This window comes from Camelus dromedarius, chromosome 7 (genome assembly GCF_036321535.1).
Source record: "Camelus dromedarius isolate mCamDro1 chromosome 7, mCamDro1.pat, whole genome shotgun sequence".
In the NCBI taxonomy this organism is placed as follows: domain Eukaryota; kingdom Metazoa; phylum Chordata; class Mammalia; order Artiodactyla; family Camelidae; genus Camelus; species Camelus dromedarius.
The window spans coordinates 7339595-7364446 of NC_087442.1; the positions used below are offsets into that span (position 1 = coordinate 7339595).

General features: G+C 37.1%; 1 protein-coding gene across 3 annotated transcripts in view; it reads right to left on the minus strand.

The window, feature by feature from the left end:
• Positions 1–24852, minus strand: part of CNTNAP2 (contactin associated protein 2) — a 1833097-nt gene that overhangs the window by 778403 nt on the left and 1029842 nt on the right. For all 3 annotated transcript variants that reach the window (XM_064487267.1, XM_064487269.1, XM_064487268.1), the window contains one exon: positions 9288–9459. In XM_064487267.1, the coding sequence (XP_064343337.1) occupies positions 9288–9459 (172 nt within the window). The remainder of the gene's footprint in view (positions 1–9287; positions 9460–24852) is intronic.

Here is a 24852-nt window from a genome sequence, read left to right on the forward strand (position 1 = left end):
AAACTGCTATAATAAATAGACACCATTCTTTAATTTTCACCCTGATTTCTATTTTAATGACAGTAGGTAATGTTCCATACGAACAAACCAGAGAGAAAGGTGAACGAATAGTTTTCCTTCTCTTCCTTCCTTCTTTCCATCCTCCCTCCCTCCCTTCCTTCCTTCCTTTTTCCTTCATTCTTCCATCTCTCCCTCCTTCTCTCTCTCCTGTTATTTGAAATACAAAAAGCAAAAGAAAAAAGTGAATTCTGCTTTCTTCATTTTTTTCAGACTAGAGGGCAGTAGAAGTCTTAAATATGTTGGATTCAATGAAGTAAAGAAAGTAAACATTAGGTGGATACTTACCTTAATAATATTAATTAACTTAAAACCCTTCATCATGTAAATTCAATAACTCACTTGCCAGAGGGAATTGCTCTGGAGTCACTGGATAGGGGCCCCCTGATTGGAACAGTACAATTCCAATTGACCAGCCTTTCTGATGAACCACTGCCATAAAGCATCACCCTCAATTTCCAGCCTTGGCATCTTAAAGTGCGGTGAACACTAAAGACACCAGTGAGTCTGCCAATTTTTACTTTTGCCTTGTTCATACCTAAACTGATGGTTTTGTTTGTTTTAGGCTACTTGCCTTTCTAAAACCTTTAAATTTGGCTTCAATGGAAACTATTTTTCTGTTTCTCCCTACTTGAAAACGTAGTTTGTATTTAATTAGATCATGTTATTACAATAACAAGTATGACTTGCAAAAATGTATCCAGGAATGAACACCTGACTCCCACACAACATGTAGGGAGTACAAGGGATGAAAGATGGTAGCCTACTGGCTCCAACTATTCATCCACCAGGCTAAGGGGATCACTCCCTATATTTTACAAAGTGAATAGTGCGTTTCTATGAATCCATAAAGTTGGTTTAAGAGGAGAACGGTGAAATGAGTTCTTAGAGTTCATTCAAAATTTCACAACATATCTAAGCAACTGGCAAAAGCAATTATCTTAAGAAGAAAATATTTGTTAAGGCAGATGTTTTAAATATATTCTTTAATCACTTGCTTTTGTTTTTGTTTTTCAGGTAACTTAATATCAAAAGCAAGGAAAAATGTAATGATTCATTTAAGTCTCTGTAGTTGATTTAGTGATATGTTAAAATTATTTATCTTTTTCCTTCTTGCTTATCTTCAAACACATAACTGCTTCCTGACATAACTTTCACGCACTATGCACTTTGGGATTTAAATGTCAGGCACAGCTATACACCACACCAAAAGCAAATACAGTTTCCTTTTGTCCTAATATGTGGAATACATCAAACAAGAATAAGGCTGCTGTTGACTCTTAACGTGGTTAATCCAACTTTCTTTCCCCCTTTTTTCCTAGGACAGTTATCTCACCTGACATTTTACTACTGTATTTTCTTAGTAAAAATTAGTTTTGTCACTCTACTATTTTGTTTTTACTTAAAAATAAAATCACTTTGAAATCACTTCAGAGACACAACTGACTTGAACATGGGTTCACCTGGGTGGGTGACGCTTGTAGGTCACTGGGTTTATGTTTGTTTGCCAGGATAGATGACTACAGTTTCAATGCTTAGGTGTAAACAGGAAACTCCTCTCTGAATCCTTCTATAAGAAACCAAATGGCTTTGACAATGTCAATTAAAGACCAAAGGGGAGTCTGGGGTTAACATGGAAGGCCAAGAAAGTTTATAGATAGAGCCACGTCTCTAATACCAGATGAGGCAGACCTAGCATGATGAAGCGAAGCATTCCAGAAATCTAATAAATAATTCAATTTAGCCCCAAGAAGGAAAGAACACAGGCCTTTGCAATATAAAATCAATGGGGTCGATCAAGAAGGGGAATAAACTGAGACAAGGTGAAGAGATAAAGTAGACGTACCAACAAAAGAGTCACAATATGAAGTCACATGAGGAAATTAAGAATTATTACATTTTATCATTTGTTCATTTTGAGCTGGTTGACTGGTTTTAGAACTGTAAATACCTTCTGTTCTAAGGGTATTTTTCACGGGTGTTCCCACAAAAGAAGTCTAGCCCCGTGCTTGGAGAAGTGCTTGCTGGCTCCACCTCTCAGAGGGCGAGTTCCGGCGGACCTATTCTTTGCTGCTTAGAAGTCTCATGGGATCAGAGCCACAATGAAGCCAGAACTGAACAGGCATGAAGTTTCGAATAATGAGAGGTTTATCGGAGAGACTTTCTTCCTCCTTTGCTGCTTCTGCATAATTACCGTGAAGTGAAAGGTAAGCCATTCCTGGAAAACTACAGCTTTAGTAATAAGAAGCTAATAACGAAAGACAAAAGGCTTCCCAGTGTGAAGGAAGTGCTGGCACAGTTTGACACCAGCCCAGTTGATGACACGAACATTTCTAAAGAAGGACGGAAGGAATGGTCAGCCTGGAAATGTATGAAAATGGGCCAGACCCACAGGGTGACAGTTTGCAGGCAGCACTATCCAGCTGAGCAGAAAGGAAGCCTGGCACACAGAGCGTCACTACAGAGATGTCCATGTTTGTGAGACCAGCCTTCCCTTTCCTACGGTGGAAATAATTTTCAGATATTTCAAGCCAAAGTTTTGATCTTGTTTATTTTTCTTGTTCAGCGGATCAACGGCATTTCTCACAAGGAGTGGGGGCTGAGAGAGTTCGCCTCTGCACTCTGGACTAGAACAAAGAGGGAGGGGACGTCCAGATTCAATTTTGGGGAGATGGTCTAAAACCCTGGGGCTCTGGGGTTGAAAGAGCTCTGTCTTTGAGAACAAAAGAGAGGCACATAGTGTTAGGGCAGCATGAGGTCTGATCAGTTCCCCTCCCTCCACCACAGCAGCATTCAAGTTCCAGGAGGAAGTGTTCTCTGTGTGACCTTTAGTAAGTATGTGCTGACTGAATGAATTTCAACAGAAATCCTCTGCTGGTGGTGGCTTGTGCCTCGCTTTCTGCCTTTGGGAATCTGATTTGCAGAGGCCTCAGGTCAGCCTGAGGTGTGTACAGCAGATAAGGAGCATGACACACTGAGGCAGAGAGCGGCCTGAGATAGTTACCCCTACTCCCCACTCCCACAGCCACGCACATACCATACTTAATTTCAGCTTAGACACAGTTTGCAAGAGATCTAGATATCACTGTGTGTCCCTCTGAGGTCAATAAAAAATGTTTAGATATCTGGTAAAGAAAAAGTAAGAAAATCAAGAGAAGTTCTGTGCCAGAAGAGTACACAGAACTTCAAGTGACCAACCATCCTGGTTTACCCAGGAGGTACATGGTTTTCAGTCCTAAAACCAAGACAGTCCTTGACAAATTGGGACAAGTCATCTCCTTAACTAGACCACAAAATCTGAGCTTAGCAGGAGCGAAGGCATATCCCACGGCCAGTAGGAAGAGCTGCCAGAGCAGTGGGCAGTTGGGACAGAGACTGAGGACCAGGCAGGTGGGGGGCCCTCAGGAAGAGCACGTGTAGCAGACCCTGCTTCTCCGATGACAAGATGTTTCGTAAGTTGGCTGGACCTGACCCAAGGGCTGTGCTGGAGGGATCTGGGGGACACTCGAAATGGGACAGGAGCCCCAAATGGGAGTCTGACCTTTGGTAAGTTTGAATCCTATACTTACACATATATAGTTATTAGGGAATCCAAATGTATGTGTTCAAATGTTTTTTTTTTTCTGCTATTGATTGGAAATGGGAGCTTATAAGCAAATGAAGACAAATTTTAGAAAATAAAAAATGTTACATATATTCTTCATCTCAGGACTGTAAATTTTAAATTTGCTTTTATAAAAGGTCATGACCTCCCTTTGAACAGCTAACGTTAATCTACTCATTTGTTGTTCACTTTTCCAGCAGTTGGCTTAGTTTTGAGGCATCTCACATTATACCTATCCAAATCTCCTCTAAATGCTCTTATGAAAAAAAATCATGTACTTAGTCCTTCCTTTCAAAGAAAAAAAAAATCAAACTGGGGAGATGTTCCTGAAAAGAAAGCATTGAGTTAAAAAATAAAAACTGGGTCTATGAGTATCCAAAATACAACAACCAAAGATACAACAAAGACTTAATTACTAACTCAGAAATAGGATCCAGTCTATCCACAACTTCTCAAGCAGTAATTTTGTAGGCTGCAGTTAAGCTGGGACACTGACCCTTCCTCTTCCACTCTCGGTGCTTTCCAGAACACTGACTGGTTTTGCTTCTTAATATACTTATAAGGGAGGTTTTAGGAAAGGCAAAGAAGATTCTAATTCTAATGAACTACTTTTACCAGTTTTTCTACCAAAAGCTTAACTTATAATATGAATTTGCTTTGGCCTCTAAACAGCCATTTGGCCCCAGTTCCGATCTCCAGGGAACATCACTGGCATGCAACTTAATATATCCTAAAATAAATACATCATCTTTTCTTTCAAAGCCATTTCCACAGTTGGGAATTTGTTTCTCTGTGATCTGGTAAAAAGACAGTATTGGTTGATTTTAGACGTGGACAATGGAGAAAGGACAGATGCTTTCGGCTCTAAGAAAAATAATATTTGACTCACAGTGGCTTAAATAAACAAGGACTGCTTTTTTTTTTTCACACAAAAAGGAGTGAAGGTGGTTGCTGACCCTGGTTCACTGGAGGTCGGGTTTTCTGGACCACACAGCTCCAGGCAGGGTGTCTGCATCTAAACGAGGAGACTGGAGGGGAAGAAGTGACATTTGTATCAGGAAAATAAAAGCTTTCTCTCTCAGAACACCCTAGCTGACTTCTGCTTACCTCTCATTAGCCAAGCCTGTGTCACCGACCTACTCCTGAGAATGACAAAGAAAAAATCTCTGGCAGCTAAGCTGTAAGAGGGATCTAAGGATTGATGAAGAAGTCGCAGCTAGCAAAATGGACTTCACTGTTACTCCCCAAACTGATAAATTTTATCAAACCAGTCATGAACACCACCTGCTTCAGCTCAGAATACTTTAACACCAGCATCTTCAGTCTGTATGTCCTGGGTAAGAATCACAGACAAACAAATCAAACAATAGCTCCACCTGCATTCGCAAGTTCCGCTGACTGTGGCAGCAACTCTCCTAGTTTACAAATTCTGACTAGTACCTGCCAGGACCCTGCCAGGACTCACTCAGACCCGCCAGTACCCTTTCCTCACTCTCCCCTCTCCCCCACCTCCCTCTGAGATGCCCCATGGTTCTGTTTTGGCTCTCCTTTGCAGGAGGAAGTGAATAAACCTAACTCTAGCTATAGGAGTGTTTTTGAAGGCTTTTTGCCTGTCAGATTTTCATACCTAGAAAGAGGAAAGAGAGAAGTAGGTTGAGAAGAGGAGTTAAGTCTGGCACCTAAGGATGTTTGCCATGAGGAACTAACAATGCGAGGGCCGTAGGAGTAGGTAAAAGACGGTGCTCACGCAAGGAGAAACAGAGACTATCTGCTAGATAGCGTACTGTTTTCAGAGAACAGTCCAGCAGCTGAGGGTTTGGTGGAAGTCCTCCTCCCTACGAGCAGGGTCTCACTCAAGGGTAAAGCGACAGGCTTCTGACGTTGGAAGAGGCTTCCTGCCCACGGCCCACCCTCTCCCCTTCCAGCTCTATGGCTGTTCATGAAATACAGCTGAAGAAACCAGAGGCCTTCAGTAGATAGACAGGATGCACTGGTCAGACACAGCATCTCACTGTGCGATCTGCAGGTGTGCGCTTCTCAGACACGTACGTTCCGCTGCCTTCTTGACGCTTCCGCTTACACGTCCAATAGACCTTTCAACTCGTGCCCAACATCGGGTTCCTGATTTTCCCCTCTACCCATGACTGATTTCCTGTACCACCAGCCTTCCCATCTGAGATAGTAACTCCTTCCTTCCAGACGCTGTTACCAGATCATTTGGGTTTATCCTTATTTGCTCTCTTCCTCTCATACCTTGAATCTACTCCGTTAAGAAACTCTACTGACGCTACCTTCTCAGTATATTCAGGATTGACCACATCACACTACCTCTCATCCCAGCACCCTGGTCTTAGGCCACCAGCATCTCTCACCTGGACTACTAGACTAGGCTCCCAGCTTCTACCTTTCCTCCTCCCACGGCCAGAGGTAGACTTTTAAAGTATAAGCTAAATCATGTCACTGCTCTACTCAGAAACCTGCAATGGCTCCCTCAGAATAAAAGCCAAGTCCTTACCATCACCTACAGGTCTCCAGGACCTGGCCTCCTCTCCTGCGACTCTGCTCCTTGTCCTTCTAAACGTACCTCCCTGGCCCCTTGCTGGCCCCAGATCATGCCCGGCAGCCTTGCTGCATTGACTGTTCTCTCTGCCTTAAATGCTCTTTCCCCAGATGGGTGAGTTCTATTGCCTCTTTCAGGTCTTGCACGGCTCATATCTTTTTCAGTGAGGTTAACTCTGACCAACCTATTTAAACTGCAGCCCAGCACCTCAGTCTCTTGAAATGCCAGTTCTCCTTGATTTGCTCTACATTTTTTTTCTTTTTTTATTCCATAGCACTTATTCCTTCTAACTTACTACAGTATTTATTTATTTATCACATCTGTCCTTCCTCCCCTCTCCCCAGAATTTGAGCTTCACAAGGGCAAGGAACTTTGTGTGTTTTGTTCCATGATTTATCCTAAGTGCCTAGAACAGTGCCTGGTACCACGGATGCACCCAGAAAACACTACCGAATGACTAACTCTACAGCTTGGCATGCTCGCTCTTTCCTTAATTCAATGCTGTGCTCAGGAAACAAATAAACAAAGTAAGGTATATGTAAGTCCACACACAAAGAAAAAGAAGTTCAAATCATAGGCTATTCCAGTATGACACATGGCAAAACTCCTTTAGAATCCTCCTCCCCAAACTGTTTCCCTAAGTTCCACTCATAAAATCATTGCAGCTGCTCCTGTAATCTCCAAACATTTTAAAAATAGTCATGCCTGTGATTTCTATTTTTTTACCCTGTGTTTCCATTTCCATAGCTCTCATATCAATCAAACTGAAATTTGAAAGGATGAAAGTAAGAAAGTGCCAGTGTTGGCTTGCTTAGGGAGAAGTTAGGTAGTCTGAAAATGAAACGGTAGAGATCAGGCAGCTGCAAACTTTCAGTTAGAGAGGGGGAAAAAAACCCATCAAACCAGAGATGAGCCAGGGATATATTGTAAAAGAGCTATGTGATGGGCCACAGCTATGTGAGTGCAGGCTGGAGTCACTGGCACGCTCCTACGCAGACACGGATTAGGGGTGAAATCATCCACGTGCTCTTCAATGGCTGGAATACGGTGTGTGTAGACCTGCATCATGCATGCAAAAATACAGCACTTCACAGACTAAGAGTCTCAACTGTGCACATTTTAGGTGGATAAAGGGATCTGCTATTTCACACAGTGGGAACTGAAGTGCAGAAGTCATTGCCCTGGTGATCATTGGTAATATATACACATACTGAATCATCACGTCTTACGTCTGAAACTAATATGTTACATGTCAATTATACCTCAAAAAATGAGTCACTGACCTCAAAATATAAGACAAGCAGAAGATGGATTCCACAGATCAAGGAAATTTGTGATGTGTCAGAGGTGACTACTTCCCCATATGATCCTTGAGGGTAAGAAAGGCATGTTCCTTGTTCTGTCAGCTACAGCATAGTTGGCCACACAGACAATGAGAGAACGCCATTTTGGCAAAAACATGTTTTGTATCTTCATGTTCTGCCAAAAATTGAAAATTTTATTCCCTATTCTGCATTATCTCTTGTGTTCTTCTCCTCATCGGGAGTGTCACCTTCCGTTCTCTTCATTTGCCAAAATCTCGTTCATTGGAGCCATTTTAACTCCTAATCTCTCCGTGGAAGTAAAACAGCAAAATCTCAGCACCTCACCTGGACTTCTTTGGTAGCAAAAAGTTGAAATATAATACCCAGGAAACACGCTGTTTGAAGTGAAACAGCAACACCACCAGAAAGTCTAGCCTGTTTACAAAAGCTAGGTGAACTAACTCGGGTATTATTGACAGAAATTATTGCATTATTAAAGCTACTGACATGGAAAATGAGCAAGGTACTAAAACATCTCCATACACTGTATAGCCACTACCAAGGAGGAAAATCTCCCTGTATGGAAAACCATTATTAAAATTTATGAATACATGTTTCATATCAGATATGTGATCTTAAAACAGTCATCTCTCAGTTTTTCTGATTATTGCCACTACTTGCTTTTGGCAGAAATAACAGCTATTACATTACTGATGGTTCAAAAATTAGGAGTATATTTCTATTAAAATTTTTTGCTGTTCTATTTAGACCATGAGGATGTGTATTTGCATATATGTAATAGAAATAAGCAATATGCTATGTCATCAAATCTTATAAAAATATTAAAGCTACACTCTACAGACATCATAAACTATAATTTACCATTCACAAAAATACTATTTTATTAAGATTATACAGGAGAAAATTTACTTTATTTTGGATAATTTTATATACTATAAAGATTCATTATATGTCTTTGGAAGACTTCCCCAAGGATCTCCTCTTAAATGAAAGAAGATCAGTAGAGACTTAAGGTCTTTACTCTATTGAGGGCAGACTGAGACTTACAGAACTTTCATCTTCCAAATACAAAACTAATAAAATCATTTTTCAGAAGAAGAGGGCCCTCTCTCAAAAGATTTGGAAATATGTTACAAAATCACCTAAATTTAGCAGGCTAAATTCAACTCATAGTTAGATGAGGTCAACTAAGTTTTTATAAAAAGCTCCTCCCTAGATTTGCAAAAAACTAATATAGATTAAATTTTGTAATATTTCAGCATGTATAATCTGTAAGAAGACTAAAATATTCTACTTCAGTAAATCCCCATACTGACCACCAACATTTTTTTATTGCTTCTTTTCCTTCAAGAGGGGGCTTTAGAGGGGACAATTCACTAAGGATGAGTCACGACCAAGACAAGGAGAAGAAGGATATTTCTGCTTGTGGGTATCTGAAGCAAAACTGAATATACAGAGTTCCTTTTCCAGCTATTGCTTGTAAAACTACGAGCATAAAGCTCGCATTCACTGAGGGAGGTTGAATGGATTAATGTGACATCACAGACTGTTCTGCCATCTGCAGCCAAGTCTTGTTATAAACGTCACCACTAACCACAAGCATGCACCATGGGCAGGGCAAATGGCTCCTCCCACGTCCCCCCTTAGAGGGTTGTGCATTTGGGTGTTTCATTCATCCTACAACAAAAACATGAATTTTGAAAGTATGGACCATTTGAGGCAGGATGAAAAGACGGTTTACCTGTCTATGATGGCACACATATCAATGCTGACATTCGCGAAACTTCCTGGCCTCCTTTGTGCCACTTCGGATAAATTCACAAGCTGATCATCCACTTGAATGAGCTGCATGCAGCCTTGGAATGAAGGCTGAAGGACAGAGTGACTTGAATTATGCATCTGGTTCAGATAACCTGTGAGAGAGAAAAAATGGGGATGTTAAATTCTGTGCACAGCATGCTTCACTGCAGTTCCTCTGGGTGTTCTCCCCGACCACAGCCTGCACATCCAACTGCTGTGTTTTGTGGACCCTTGTTGATGTTGTGCTCAATGCGGAAGAATGAAGTCTTTTGAGAAGATGATATTATTTCAGGGGAAGACATAAGGGTTGAACCTAGGTGAGTGTTTGTCTCTGGGGCCTCCCATCCCTCATATTTTCTCTTTTGACATCTTCTTTTTCACTCTGTCACATCTCCCTGTCCTGCTACTGAAGCCTCACCGCTGTACTTTTTCATCTGACCCTGTCTTCAGAGACCAGGACATAAAACTTTAGACCCCAACTATCCAACTGTCTTCCTTTTATACCATCAATATTTACTTCTATTATCTTCATTCTCTAGAGGCCTGTTACTCCAATGTCAAGAAGCTAAACTTACTATTATCAAATAAGGTGGATTTCTTTTATGAATTAATATTTAAATCAATTTGTATTACAAATGATTTCTTAATTTATAAAACCCAAAGAAATAGTATAAAGAGATAAATTTAGGCATAAGGATCAGCCACACTGCTCTGAATATCCGTCTCATATAAGGTACCTAAAATGGGATAGGAAGCATAAATGATAAGAAATAAAACTAGAATTTAAAAAGAAGGAAAACAAGACCAAAAAATAAAGTAAATAGTACTGGATCTATTAGGAAACAGAACATACATATGTTAAGATTGAGATCAGACATTAAGATTTTTATTGCAAGAAAACTTTAAAATAGCACCACAAATCAATTACCATTATGCTTTTTCAATAGAAAAATATATAATTCTTATTATGAATAGAAAATGTATGGCCATACGGAATAAAATTTCTTGAACCCTTTAAATATCTCCGTAAAGTTCCCCCAAGCTTCTACGTTTCATATTGTTCCCCACACTAAATTTACGTCCCAGAGAAAATTTAAATTGTAGCAATTTGCTTAAAAATCTCAGGTTATTCATACATTCTTTCCAATCTAGTGTTATATCTACAGCAAAAAAATATTATAAGAATAGGTTGGTACCAAGATGTCTCTTTAATCGGATAAAAGTGAATTTTCAATAAAAAATTTTCCAAAAACTTAACCATTAAGTGATTTTTTAAAATGTCCTATTCTGTTTGACTAGCAATAGTAATAGTAGTTTAGAACAATAGAAACCTCCATTCACCTTTTACTAATGGGTTACAATATTTAAATCTAATAATTATCAATTGAATCCCCTTTAAGGATTAATCACAGAGCTGTACATAATCATTTTCCATCAACACAGTACTATGTAAAAATAGAAATATACTTACATTAATCTTTTGACTTAAAAAATAAATATAAGGTTCTATTTCAATGTCATATGGTATGTATTTTTTTCTTTTTTTTTTTTTGCATTTGCATTTGCATTGACTTAATCCCCTCAGAAAATTTCTCATCTTAGCTAAAGTCTGTCACACTACATAAAGGGATCAATCTAAGAAGAAGACATAAAATTATAAACATATATGCACCCAAGATAGGAGCACCTCAATATATAACGCAGCTGTTAACAGACATAAAAAGAGAAATCAACAATAACATAATAATAGTGGGGTGGGACCTTAACACCCTACTTACATCAACGGACAGATCATCCAGAGAGAAAATCAATAAAGAAACAGAGGCCTTAAATGACACATTAGACCAGATGGACTTAATTGATATTTTATAGAGCATTCCAGCTGAAAGCAGCAGAATACACATTGTTCTCAAGTGCAAATACACATTCTCCAGAATCAATCACATCCTGGCCCACAAAGCAAGCCTCAGTAAATTTAATAAAACTGAAATCATATCAAGCATCTTTTCCAATCACAACACTATGAGATTAAAAATCAACTACAAGAAAAAAACCTGCAAAACCTGCAAACACATGGAGGCTAAACAACATGCTACTGAACCACCAATGGATCACTGAAGAAATCAAAAAATGCTCAGAGAAAAATGAAAACAAAAAGATGATCCAGAACCTCTGGGACACAGCGAAAGCAGTTCTAAGAGGGAAATTAATAGCAATGCAAGCCTCAATACAAGCCTACCTTAAGAAACAAGAAAAATCTTAAATAAACAAATTAACCTTATATATAAATCAGCTAAAGAAAGAAGAACAAACAAAACCCAAAGTTAGTAGAAGGAAAGAAATCATTATGATCAGAGAAGAAATAAATAAAATAGAGACTTTAAAAAAACAACAACAACAACAGCAAAGATCAATGAAACTAAAAGCTGATTCTTTAAAAAGATAAACAAAATTGATAAACCTTTAGCCAAACTCATCAAGAAAAAAAAGGAGAGGGCTCAAATTAATAAAATCAGAAATGAAAAGGAGAATTTACAACTGACATCACAGAAATACAAGGGATCATAAGAGGCTACCATGATCAACTGTATGCCAAATAAAAGGACAACCTACAAGAAATGGACAATTTCTTAGAAAGGTACAATTTTCCAAGATTGAACCAAGAAGAAATAGACAATATGACTAGACCAATTACTAGCACTGAAATCAAATAATTAATTTAAAAACTCCCAACAAAGAAAAGTCCAGGACCAGACAGCTTCACAGGCAAATTCTACCAACCATTTAGAGAAAAGTTAACACCTATCCTTCAGAAACTACTCCAAAAAATTGCAGAGGAAGGAACACTTCTAAACTCATACTATGAGGTCACTATCACCCTGATACCAAAAACCAAAGATACCACAGAAAAAGAAAATTACAGACCAATATCACTTATGAATATAGATTAAAAATTCAACAAAATATTAGCAAATTGACTACAATAATGCATTAAAAGGGTCATACACTATGATCAAGTGGGCTTTATCCCAAGACACTGCAAGGGTTTTTTATATTCATAAATCAATGTGACACACCACATCAACAAACTGATAAATAAAAACCATATGATCATCTCAATAGACACGGGAAAACCTTTTGATAAAATTCAACATCCATTTATGATAAAACTCTCCAGAAAGTGGACATAGAGTGAACATACCTCAACATAATAAAGGCCATATATGACAAACCCTCAGCTAACATCATACTCAACAGTGAAAATCTGAAAGCACTTCTTTTAAGATCAGGAACAAGACTAGGATGCCCACTCTCACCACTTTTATTCAACATAGTTTTGGAAGTCCTGGCCACAGCAATCAGAGAAGAAAAAGAAATCAAAGGAATCCAAACTGGAAAGGAAGAAGTAAAACTGTCACCATTTGCAGATGACATGATACTACATACAGAAATCCTAAAGACACCACCAGAGAAATACTAGAGCTCATCAATGAATTTGGTAAAGTTTCAGCATACAAAATTAATATAGAGAAACCACTTGCATTCCTATACACTAAAAAAAAAAATCAGAAAAAGAAATTAAGGAAAGAATCCCATTTACTATTATATTAAAAGAATAAAATACCTAGGAATAAACCTACCTAAGGAAGCAAAGGACCTGTACTCCAAAAACTGTAAGACATTGATGAAAGAAATTGAAGACAACACAAAATGATGGAAAGATATACCATGTTCTTGGATTGGAAAAATCAGTATTGTTAAAATGGCCATACTACCCAAGGCAATATAGAAATTCAGTGCAATCCCTATCATATTACCAATGACATTTCTCACAGAACTGGAACAAAAATGTTAAGATTTGTATGGAAACATGAAAGATCCCAAATAGTCAAAACAATCTTGAGAAAGAAGAATGGAGCTGGGGGAATCACACTCCCTGACTCCAGACTATATTACAAAGCTATAGTAATCAAAATGGTATGGTACTGGCACAAAAACAAACACATAGATCAATGGAACAGCATAGAAAGCCCAGAAATAAACCTAGGAACTTATGGTCAAATAATCTATGACAAAGGAGGCAAAAATACACAAAGGAGAAAAGACAGTCTCTTCAATAAGTGATGCTGAGAAAACTGGACAGCTACCTGTGAAAGAATGAAATTAGAACATTCTCTAACACCATATAAAAAAATAAACTCAAAATGATTAAAGACCTAAATGTAAGACCAGATACTATAAAACTCCTAGAGAAAAACATAGGCAGAACACTCTGACATAAATTGCAGCAGTATTTTTTTGAACCAACTCCTACAGTAATGGAAATAACATAAAAAATAAACAAATGGGACTTAAATAAACTTAAAAGCTTCTGCACAGCTAAAGATACCATCAACAAAATGAAAAGACAACCTACAGAATGGAAGAAAATGTTTGCAAATGATGCAACGAACAAGGGACTATTTCCAAAATATATAAACAGCTCATACAGCTTAATATAAAAAGAAAACAAACAACTCAATCAAAAAATGGACAGAAGATCTAAATAGACATCTCTCCAAAGAAGACATCCAGATGGCCAACAGGCACATGAAGAGATGCTAAACACTGCTAATTGTCAAGAGAAATGCAAATCAAAAGTACAATGAGGAATCACTTCACACCAGTTAGAATGGCTATCATTAAGAAATCTACAAATAATAAATGCTAGAGAGGGTGCGGAGAAAAAGGAACCCTCCCACACTGTTGGTGGGAATTAAAATTGGTGTAGCCACTATGGAGGACAGTATGGAGATTCCCTAAAACACTAAAAATAATAAACTTACCATATAATCCAGTAATCCCACTCCTGAGCATATATCTGGAGAAAAATATAATTTGAAAAGACACATGCGTCCCAATGTTCATAGCACCACTTTTACAATAGCCAGGACATGGAAACAACCTAAATGTCCATCAACAGATGACTGGATAAAGAAGATGTAGCATATGTATATGATGGAATACTACTCAGCCATAAAAAAAATAAAATAATGCCAATGCAGGAATATAGGTGGACCTGGAGATCATCATTCTAAGTGAAGTAAGCCAGAAAGAGAAGAAAAATAACCATATGATATTACTTATATGTGGAATCTAAAAAAAAAAAAAAAGATATAAATGAATGTATTTACAAACCAGAAACACACTCACAGACATAATAGAGAACAAACTTATGGTTACCAGGTGATAGAGGTGCTGGGAAGGGATAAATTAGGAGTTTGAGATTTGCAGATACTAACTACTATGTATAAAATAAACAAGTTTATACTGTATAGCACAGGGAATTACATTCAGTATTTTGTAGTAACTTACAATGAAAAAGAATACAAAAATGAATATATGTATGTATATATGACTGAAACATTATGCTGTACACCAGACATTGACACAACACTGTAAACTGACTATTCTTCAAGAAGAAAGAATGGGAAAAAATCTGTCTAATCAAGATAAAATTGAATGGAGTTTAATGTCTAAACTTAGCAGAGAGAAAACATCCCAGCTGTAACTTTATTGACTATTCTTAATGAGACCATCATTTGAGTCTGTTTTTTGAATACTTGGAAGTCTCTAAATAACCACAGTAGCTTTGAATTATTCCAGAATGAGTAGATCTATTTGTGAGAACAAGATCTAAGCAAGGCAGCTGCACAGCACACTGATCACTATTGACTAGGTATAATCAAGTTCATAAAATAGGACTTCATCAGTCTCATAACAATGTTCTGTTTGGCCCTGATAACGCTAGAGTTTGAAATTGTTAAATCCTTTCATTTTTCCACATGGGATATATTCTAGGAGAAGATAACTGTAATATAAACTAGTACATATCTAACAAAATTAGCCATGAGGCATCATGGCTATTGAAGAGCTTGTCAGTAATGGCTTAAAGAATGGTGAGGAAGCAGTGTTACTGGAAATGGAAGAAAACTGGATCCTTGCTATGTTACAGTGGAAAGTTTAGCAACACTGTGAAATATGTTAAGGAGAACATTGTAATCAATGAATTGCATAATCCAGCTAAGGACATTTCCAAGCAGAGTATTCCGGTGTCTTCTTTCTGTTTATTGTGAAAGGGAAAAAGAAGAGAAAAAAAACTAAAGAAAGACTGCTAAAGACGAGGAAGCCAGGACCTGATAGATTTGAAAATAAAATGTTTTCCCATTTTCAGTCTCTCTAGATGTTGAATAATGTAAAAATTAAGAAATCACTTCCAGGCAAAGTTCAACTACCAGGAAAATGTGATCTAAAGATGACAATGAGGTGTGACTTATAAAACCCACATCAAGGCCTCCAAAATGTATTAGGTGGTGCCTCCAAGAATCGTTCATTCAGACAAAAGAACGTCTTGGCAGCTTAGTGGTGTGTCTTACAGAACCTCTGAGTTAAACAAGAAGGATTCTAACAATCCTAAGTACATTTTCCCCCTAGCGTGTCAGCAGAAGCCCAGTGCAAATAAAGAGCTTATCTTTATGGGGTTGTGGATATGGCTTTTGTTTAATGGAGTAAGGCTGAATAGCATTCATAGGAGGCTCACAAATTTTTAAGAGAACTGTACTAGTGGAATGTTGACTATTTCCTTATAGTTAGAATGGCTAAAGATGTTGAGTCTCTGACACTGAAATTCCCGGTGCCCTAACCCCTCCTGATGGAGGACAGCATATTATTTATTTTCTGTATTTGTCCTTTTGATGTACAAATATAGTTTCAGTGAAAAATCTTTGTAATAGTGTCTGTGATACTTTCAGTGACTACTCTATAGCTCAGGATTCAACCTACTTAGTAGATTAATAGCAGGATTGTCTGGAGATAAAAATTTGCAGCTGGGATTTTGAGGGTCAGAAAGGAATAGATATAAAATGGATAGAGAGTTAAACCCAATTAAAATTTGCTGAGTTAGTATAAACATATATAAAGCAAAAAAGTAAAGTTTTGTTCGTTTTGGCCTAGAGCTTTAAATTTATTATATCTATGAATTTGAAGTAAAAAAATGCAATGTTTATACATGGGTTGCTGTTACCTGGTTCTATAATCTGACAACGTGTTGTAACACCCACAGTGAATTGTAATCCTGTTAGTCTCAATTGCATCTATCAGTAAACTGGGTCATTATAATCATGTTACCTTGCTGGCATGTTTTAAGATTTCCATTTTAAGTGGGGAGGGGATGGCTCAAGTGGTGGAGTGCTTGCTTGGCATGCACGAGGTCCTGGGTTCAATCCCTAGTACCGCCTCCAAAAATGAAAGTAAATGAATAAAGCTAATTACCTCCCCCGCAACAAAACAAATAAAACAAAGGGAAAAAAAAGATTTCTGTTTTAAGAGTTGGCATATAGAAACATTATACCTGATTTGAAATCCACTAAGCCTTTTGTTATGCTTGTTGACAAAAGAAACACATGCATTTTCAAGGTTTTAAAATTTTAATTCAGATATACGTTAGTGAAAAATATGCTGATACTTGTTTTGACATTAAAATGCCAACCTGAATTGTTGTAAATTATAACAGCAATTTGATGGGACAAAAAAAGCATAGCAAATGATAGGCAAAAGATTGAACATTTTACATGTCTAAAACTCCATGCACACAAGATTTTTCTCTTTATACTTATTTTAAAGTTGGGAAGTTTTGGAGGTTGAGAAAGGCTGGTGGAATCCTGTAAAGATATTAAAAACCATTTAGTGTCTTCCTTTCAATATAACCTTGAAATATTGTGCAAAATATCCACTAATCTCTACTGTTTACCAAGCTTTCCTAAATAATTCACCCTGGTGGGGGTTAGGGTCCAAACAAGCAAGGGGTTAGGGCAGGCTAGAAGTGAGCCCAGCAGTGGTTCAATATACAGATCGTTCCGACCATCCACTGAAGATGGTCAGGAGCAGGATGACACCGGAAGCAATGAGTCCTCTTAGAGTTCAGATCTTAGTTTCTCTACTGAATAAAACCAGGACTCCTTGGAGAGATGGCTAATCCCAGAGCTGGGTCACAGAAAGCACAACACGGGCCTGGAACATTTTGTGGCATGGGAAAGAAAAGAAGTGCTCACAGAAAGATGGGGTCTGTCAGAATGACATAGAAGCCAGTCTGAAATGGGCTTCTATTGCCTCAGTCTAGACAATTTGAAAGCAAATAACTTGAGTGTTAAAAAAGATATTTTGATAATCAAAAGAAGGAAGGAAGGGAGGAAAGAAGAAAAGGAAATTAATTTATAGATGCTATTTCACTGAATAAAATAGGAGTCCATGAGTTCACCTGCATAAAAGTAAATACATAGGAGAATAGAAGTCTCTTCTTGTGCTAACAAATGTAAAAGGCATGTTGGAATTAGAAAGTTACCATTTGGCAACCATCACAGTAGTAAACACTCATTGATGCTCAAATGAGTAGGGGGGATGACCAGTCTCAAAGGGCCTCCCTACAGACATACTCATTAATTTCAAAGGGGAAAGTAGTCATTTTACGGCAAAGAAACCTGGCAGACATCTTTGATTACATTACACTTTGTAATCAAGTGATAAAATTTATCACCACCAGTAATGGGACTCACTGACACTGTAGATCAGCTGGTTAAGCTGCAATGAGAAGAACACACATTCCGCTTCAACTCCTGCACAAAATACATATCCTAGTTCCAATCATGAGAACATCAGACTCGAACTGAGGGTATCTTCAGGAATGATAAGGTTGTGAAAGGCAATGAACAGCTGAGAATCTGATTTCAGCTGGCAGAGACTGGAGAGGCAGGTAAACAGGGTGCAATGTGTGATTCCAGCTGGGGCCTTTTTACTGTAGACGACCTTACTGGATAGTTGACAAAATTTGAATGAGGTCTTTGAGTGAAGGTTATACTGGTAGCCTTTGTATTCTTCTTGCAAGTTTCATTTCAAGTTTTAAATTGTTTGAAATTAAAAAAAAGCTATTGTAAAAAACATTATGTTCCATCTCACATGAAATGTTGCTTTATACTAAAGATACTCCCATTCAAAAACTTTATTTTGGATTATTATCCAATAAAATTATCCTGTCTCCCTTCCCCCATGTTCCACTTATTCTTTATTCCCCTTTAATCTGTATTCAATGCCCATGAATTTTCAATGAAATTGCCCTTCCTAATTTCAGTGATGATTTTCAGGTAGCCAAAGGACATCCTTCACCCTTTAACCAGGCCTCTCAGTGGCATTTAACACCTGATCTTCATATATTTATATTCTATGTTATCAGACCAGGATGACTCCTGTGGCCTTAGAAGTCTGAATATTCTGAATCCTGCCCCCATTCCAACTTCAATTCATATCCCTCTTAGCCAGATTTTTAGACCTGGAGAGTTCCTAAACCCTAAAAATTACTAGGACATATACAACCACTCAAAGCCTGGCAGACATTTTGAAAAATAAACAAATATTAATTAAACCATCAAATAAGTATAAGAAAATTCTACAAAAGTTTGATTTTCCCCCCTTTGTACATACTTTATGCTTCAAATAAATTTATCCCACTTAGAAATGGTTCTGTCATATTTGAGGTACCTACTTTGCTAGTTCTGTAATTACATGCTTAAGATGTCCATTCTTACAAAAAAAAAATTCTGAATCACTTTGATTTATACCTGTAACTAACACAATATTTTAAATCCACTATACTTCAATTTAAAAAAGATGTATATTCTTGCCCACTTGTTTCAGCCACCCCATTCTCTTGTCTGTGCTTCAGGAAAACCAAACCATTTCTGCCGAGAATTTTCTTGTCCCTTGCATCTTTCTTTGCTGACTTATTCTATGACTCACGTCAGCTCAAGTATCACCTTCCAAGACCACTCTATTTAAAATTATTCCATCCATTTTCTCATTCCCATTCTTCAGCTGCATATTTCTTGTCATAGAATCTGTCACTTATAATTACCTGGACTGGCTTATTTACTTACACAAGTGTGTGTGTGTGTGTGTGTGTGTGTGTGTTTCTCCTCTTTAGTATAATGGTTTCACGACATCATTCATATTGTCTTATTTCTCTATGAATTAAAAAATTGCATTTGTTGAGAAAAAACCTACATACCATAAAATTCACCACCCTATTTATCTTAAAATAATCCATGGAATATATGGGAGATGTTCAAGATACAAGATGTCTGTTGTAAAGTTTGGAAACAAATTAGTTTTCAACAGACTGAAGATATCCTTTACAACATAATATATGTCAGTTTCTAGACTTTACGGACCCCTACATATTTGTTAGGGGAATGATCAAGTGAATGAATGTTTGAATCTTCACCCTGGAATGAGGTGATATTTAACTGTGCATCCTCACTTACTTCCGGACTCTGTTACCTTATCAGAGAGGCCTTCTTTGGTTATCAGGTGAATAACACTCCCCCCACCACCCCCACCTTGACTCTCTACCCCCTGATCCAATTCATCTCTTTTTTCGTAACACTTATCACCATATTATATATTTCTTTATTGTTTTTTCTCCCTTTACTGGGATGTAAACTCCATGGGACTCTGACTCCGAGATCTCTTACATAGGAGGGGTTCAACAATTGTCTTTTGAATGAACAAAAAGCCATAGAAGAATTACGAACAAGGAAATAAAGTAATCAATTTGTGTTATGTTCTTTTCTTTTTGGTAGCAGTAAAAATGAGGTAGTATCTGGAAAATCAGACGTTAGGGATTGTCTTGCAAAACAGTCATTGGAGAAATTCCAAATCCTTACTAAAATAGGTCAATAAAGCTAATGTAGAGGAAATGGATGAAAAATATTTCACAGGAATATATGACAGAACTGACTGATGTGCTGGATATGAGTACAGCACAGAGAGAGAAATGATTAGAATGACTCTTAGATTTCTGGGTAAGCAACTAGATGGATGCTTTCGCCTCCACCAATAAAGGAGACACAGGCGAGAAACATCAGGTCCTTAAGGAGTCAGATGACAGGGGAGGAGAAAGGATGGTGGGTGGTTTTGATGAGTTCAAAGCTAGATTTTTCAAGTCTGAAGTACCAGTGGGATATCTAAGATAAAATGGCCCATCCATAGGTTTATATTAATGTCTGGACATCAGGAGAGGGATCGGAATTTGGGAACGATCTTTCAATCATTATGTGATGGAGTAGAAGAAATTGCATGAAGAAATCGTACAGTGCACTAGCAAAGAAACTCAAGGCTGGAACTTAGAAATCATATACATGTCAGAGGTAGAAACAGGAAAATCGACCAGTGAAGAGAACCAAGAAAGAGGGACAAGAAAAGCCAAGGAGTGATATCAAGGAAGTGAAGGAATGATTAACTATGTCAAAGGTCACAGAATCCAAATTATATAAAGTCTTAGGGTTTCACTTGGGTTTACCAGTTAGATCAATGAAACTGCAGAAATTGGCATGGACAACAGATGGCAGTGTTTAAGGAACACATGACATGAGAAGTGCAGAGACAGCACAGCGGTCCCAGCGCTCCATTATCTAACACGGGTATCCTAATAACAGGCTAACTTCTTGGGGAGGTAATTTTTATGAGCTAATTTTAATTATGTAAATTATTTAATACAATCTATTGGCTTTTTCAAATTTAGTATGTCATTTATATTTATTGCATTTAATACTAAGAATTTTGCCTCTATTTTTTTTCCCTTGGATAAATTAATTAAATGTTCTCTTTCTTGTTTCTTTATCTATAAATTAAACAAAATTATAATACTCCAGCACAGGAAGTTGTTGTGAAGAATTAGTAAGAATATAACTACAAAGTAAGTGCCTGGAAAATTCCCATAGTAGGTTTAGATTATTTCAGTTGTCTTTGTATTTATCAGAGATCCAAAATCATGGTTTTTTTCATCCCTAATAATGTTAAAATCTCATTAGGAAGACAAGTCTCAGAAACATGAATATAATTGTGTTAAAAGTGTTACTGCCTATCCAAACGAGTAAATAAAATACAAGTATTAGAAGAGTTTGAGACGATTGTTTTCTCTTCTTTAATATTTCATTTCTGTCCTTGGCTAACAGAGTATTGTATTGTCCTGGGTCTTCTTTATACTTTTTTAGTAATCTCATTTCAATTTCATTTACTGATTTCTTCTCTCCTACCTGGTGTATGAATGCAGGAGTTCATCAAAGTCTGTCCTGGGCTATGTCAGTTTTCTTAGTAGTCTCTCCACAATCATAGCATTACCCAAATCCACTGCTTACCAACTCTATGGGTATGTCTCCAGTGACATTTCCATCACAGGTCTTTCTTCTGAGCTCAGGACTAAGATACCTAGAGGTGCTTGGACTTCCCCATTCTAATGTCTCACACATGTACAAAACTCAAGATGTATTGTTCTTGATCCCAGCTGATACTGTCATTGTCCCTATCTCAGCAGTCACTCAAAAAGTCAACTTCAATCTTCTCATCTGAAAAGTTGCACATACTAAACCATCAAGAGCAATCCCTGGCACTGCCGTCCTCACTTCCTGTATGCACAATCACCCTGTCAGTTCTACCTCAAGGGATCCTCAGCCTCCTCATGGCCACCTGAGCCCAAACTACCACACCTCCATCACCCACTTCCAGCCCATCTCCAGCATGAAGCCTGGGTGATCTCTACTAAAAATATTAATCTCATCATGTTGCAACCTGATCACGAGCCTTTTATTTATTTGATAAAATAAATTAATAGATTTTTAAAAAAAATTTTCCTAGGTCTTTCTTTCCCTCTATTGTTCTGGCTTTCCAAATGCAAAATATATTTGTAGTTATTTACAAAATGAAATGCCATATATTAAAAGGAAGTTTTATTTATTTATTTATAATTAATTAATTATTTTATTGAAGTATAGTAATAGTATTTATTAGTCTGATTTTATTCAACTAAAATGAATTTAATACAATTTATTGGACCACTTAGGTAGGTTGAATAATTTAAAATATGTATATTTTATAATATTTAAAATATATAAACTTTAGTATATTATCAAAAACACTGCTATTTATCAAAAACTTATTGCCTTATCAAGACCAAAATTTTCAGATAAAATTATTTCTCTTATCCCCATACAATACTCATAAGATATGTAAAGTGAATTTATACCAAAATTAGCTTAAACTTACAAGACAGTGGATATATTTCTATGTCTTATAATAATCATGAAGAAAATTACAAGAACATAGAAAAATAAAGGAAATCAGAGAAGGAGACTAGGTACCCTGACTAACTGAAACAGTTAGCAATTTGCAAATCAAGTCATACAATATGATTTAAAAAGCCACTGTTGCCCAGGGGCCATCATAAAAAGACGAGCAGAATTACCACACTGAATAATTTGACTCTCTTATGCCTTTTTTTAAAATGTTAAGTGGTCTTTTAAAAATCATACTGTGTATTCATTTAAAGAGGGAGTGCAAAATGCAAAATAAAAGACTCACATTTGATAATTTGAATTCTTTACGACCATATCTGTTAGTGCATGTAACACATAAAATAGAGAAATACATCCATACATTCATAAAATAAAAAGATACTGTCTTCTTAATTCTTCTGTATAAGTATAAGCAGTTTGTTAATTACTATGGGATGAAATAAGCTTTGTAAAATACAATCTTAGTGATCAGGAGTGCAGGTTACAGAACAGCAGAACTGGTTGGAATTCTGGCCCCGCCATATGTTAATTATGTAATTACTTTCTGACTAGATCACTTGTCGTTTTTAAATTATTTTTAAATTAAATTGTATATATTTAGGGTGTACGTGATGTTTTGATGTACATTTACATAGTGAAATGATTACTACAGTCAAGCTAATCAACATACCCATATCCTCACATAATTACCATTTCTGTGTGTGTGGTGAGAGCACCTGAAAGCTACTCTCTTAGCAAATTTCCAGAGTACAATGTGATATAACTACAGTCATCCTGCCTAGACTAGATCTCTAGACTTATTCATCCTACATAACTGCAACTTTGTATCCTTTGACCAACATCCTCCCATTTCCCCTCCCTCCTCACCACTGGTCTTAGCTTCAATTTCTTCAGTGGAAAGACGGGATTAATAATAACCAATTCCTGTGGGTTTTGTGAACATTAAATAAGAAACCACAGGCAAAGCCCCAGCATAGTGACTGGCATGCAGTAGGTACTCAATACTGGCAGCTCTCCTAGTCTCATTAGGAGCCTGTTAACTGCATGACTTTGACTGAATAACATGGTGATTTCTCACATTTAAATTATTTTGATACTTGAGAGATTAGTTTTATATTCTAAAGAGTATTAGAAAATAGTTTCTCATTACTGTCATAAATATTCCCACTCTGAAAACCTATGCACCTTTGAATACTTTGAGTCAGGGGAGGGGGAAGACTGCCTTTTTTATTAGTATTTTTACATTTGAAAAAGGAAAACAGAAATATAAACTAGAGTCACAATCATCTGCATGACAATGATATGAATAATCCAAAATACTAGGAAATCAAATGCAATTTCTGTTTGGCTTTGGGATGCTTCTAACTATGACTATATTTGACATACGGGAAATTAACTTCAAATCAATACAAAGCCAGACTGTGAAGATTTATTTCAGGAGTTGCTTTGAAACTGGATAGACAAGAAATGCTTCATTTGAGGGCTGGCACGTGCCTAGTCACCCTCACAGTATTTTCAGCCTTCTTTGGCTTTGATGCTGAGAAGGGTGCTTGGCCCAAAACAGCAGCCTCTGACCCATCCTTTTCCCTCCTCCTCCTCTTCGGCTTTGTTGTTCTGATTGTTGTTGTCACTGATGATGTTCTTACCCTCGATATGATCTTTTGAGACTTTTCACTGTTCTGCACTCAGTATAAAGATGATACTTTTCTTCTGTTATAAGAATGTTTTCACGTTCATCAATGAAGTCTGATGTTAGAGTTTGAAGGTAAAATACCTTTTAGAAAGCTTCAAATTTCACTGACTCAGTACTCTCCAAAAATGATAATTTTTCCCAAAATGCTGATACTATCCTGAGTTACTTAAGAAAATGACTTGTTGCGTATAAAAACGTTTGTAAAAATTTTATCACATCTCAACTTTTTATCATGCAAACTATCTGCTATGAGATAATTTATTTAACAACATTTAACAATCAATAATATCATATTGTAGAATATTTAGGAGAGAGATAGAAATAATCTTTAGAGAGCTCTATTTCCTATAATACTGTAATGTGAGAAACCTGACACTTTTTCAGTTCAAAACTTCGAGAAATGCTAGATAAAATGTAACATACATCCTTTAAATTATACTTCTATGCATTCAATAAGGTAGGAGAAGCTTTCAGGAGTGGAAGGAAGGAAGGAAGGAAGGAAGGAAGGAAGGAAGGAAGGAAGGAAGGAAGGAAGGAAAAGTCTAAAATGCAGGGTGCCAGATAATGCTGGGCTATTAATATTCAGAGGGTATTTGCTAATCTTTGTAATGCAGAGGTTTGGGTTTTAAAGCCCAAGTGGAATTAGAAATCAA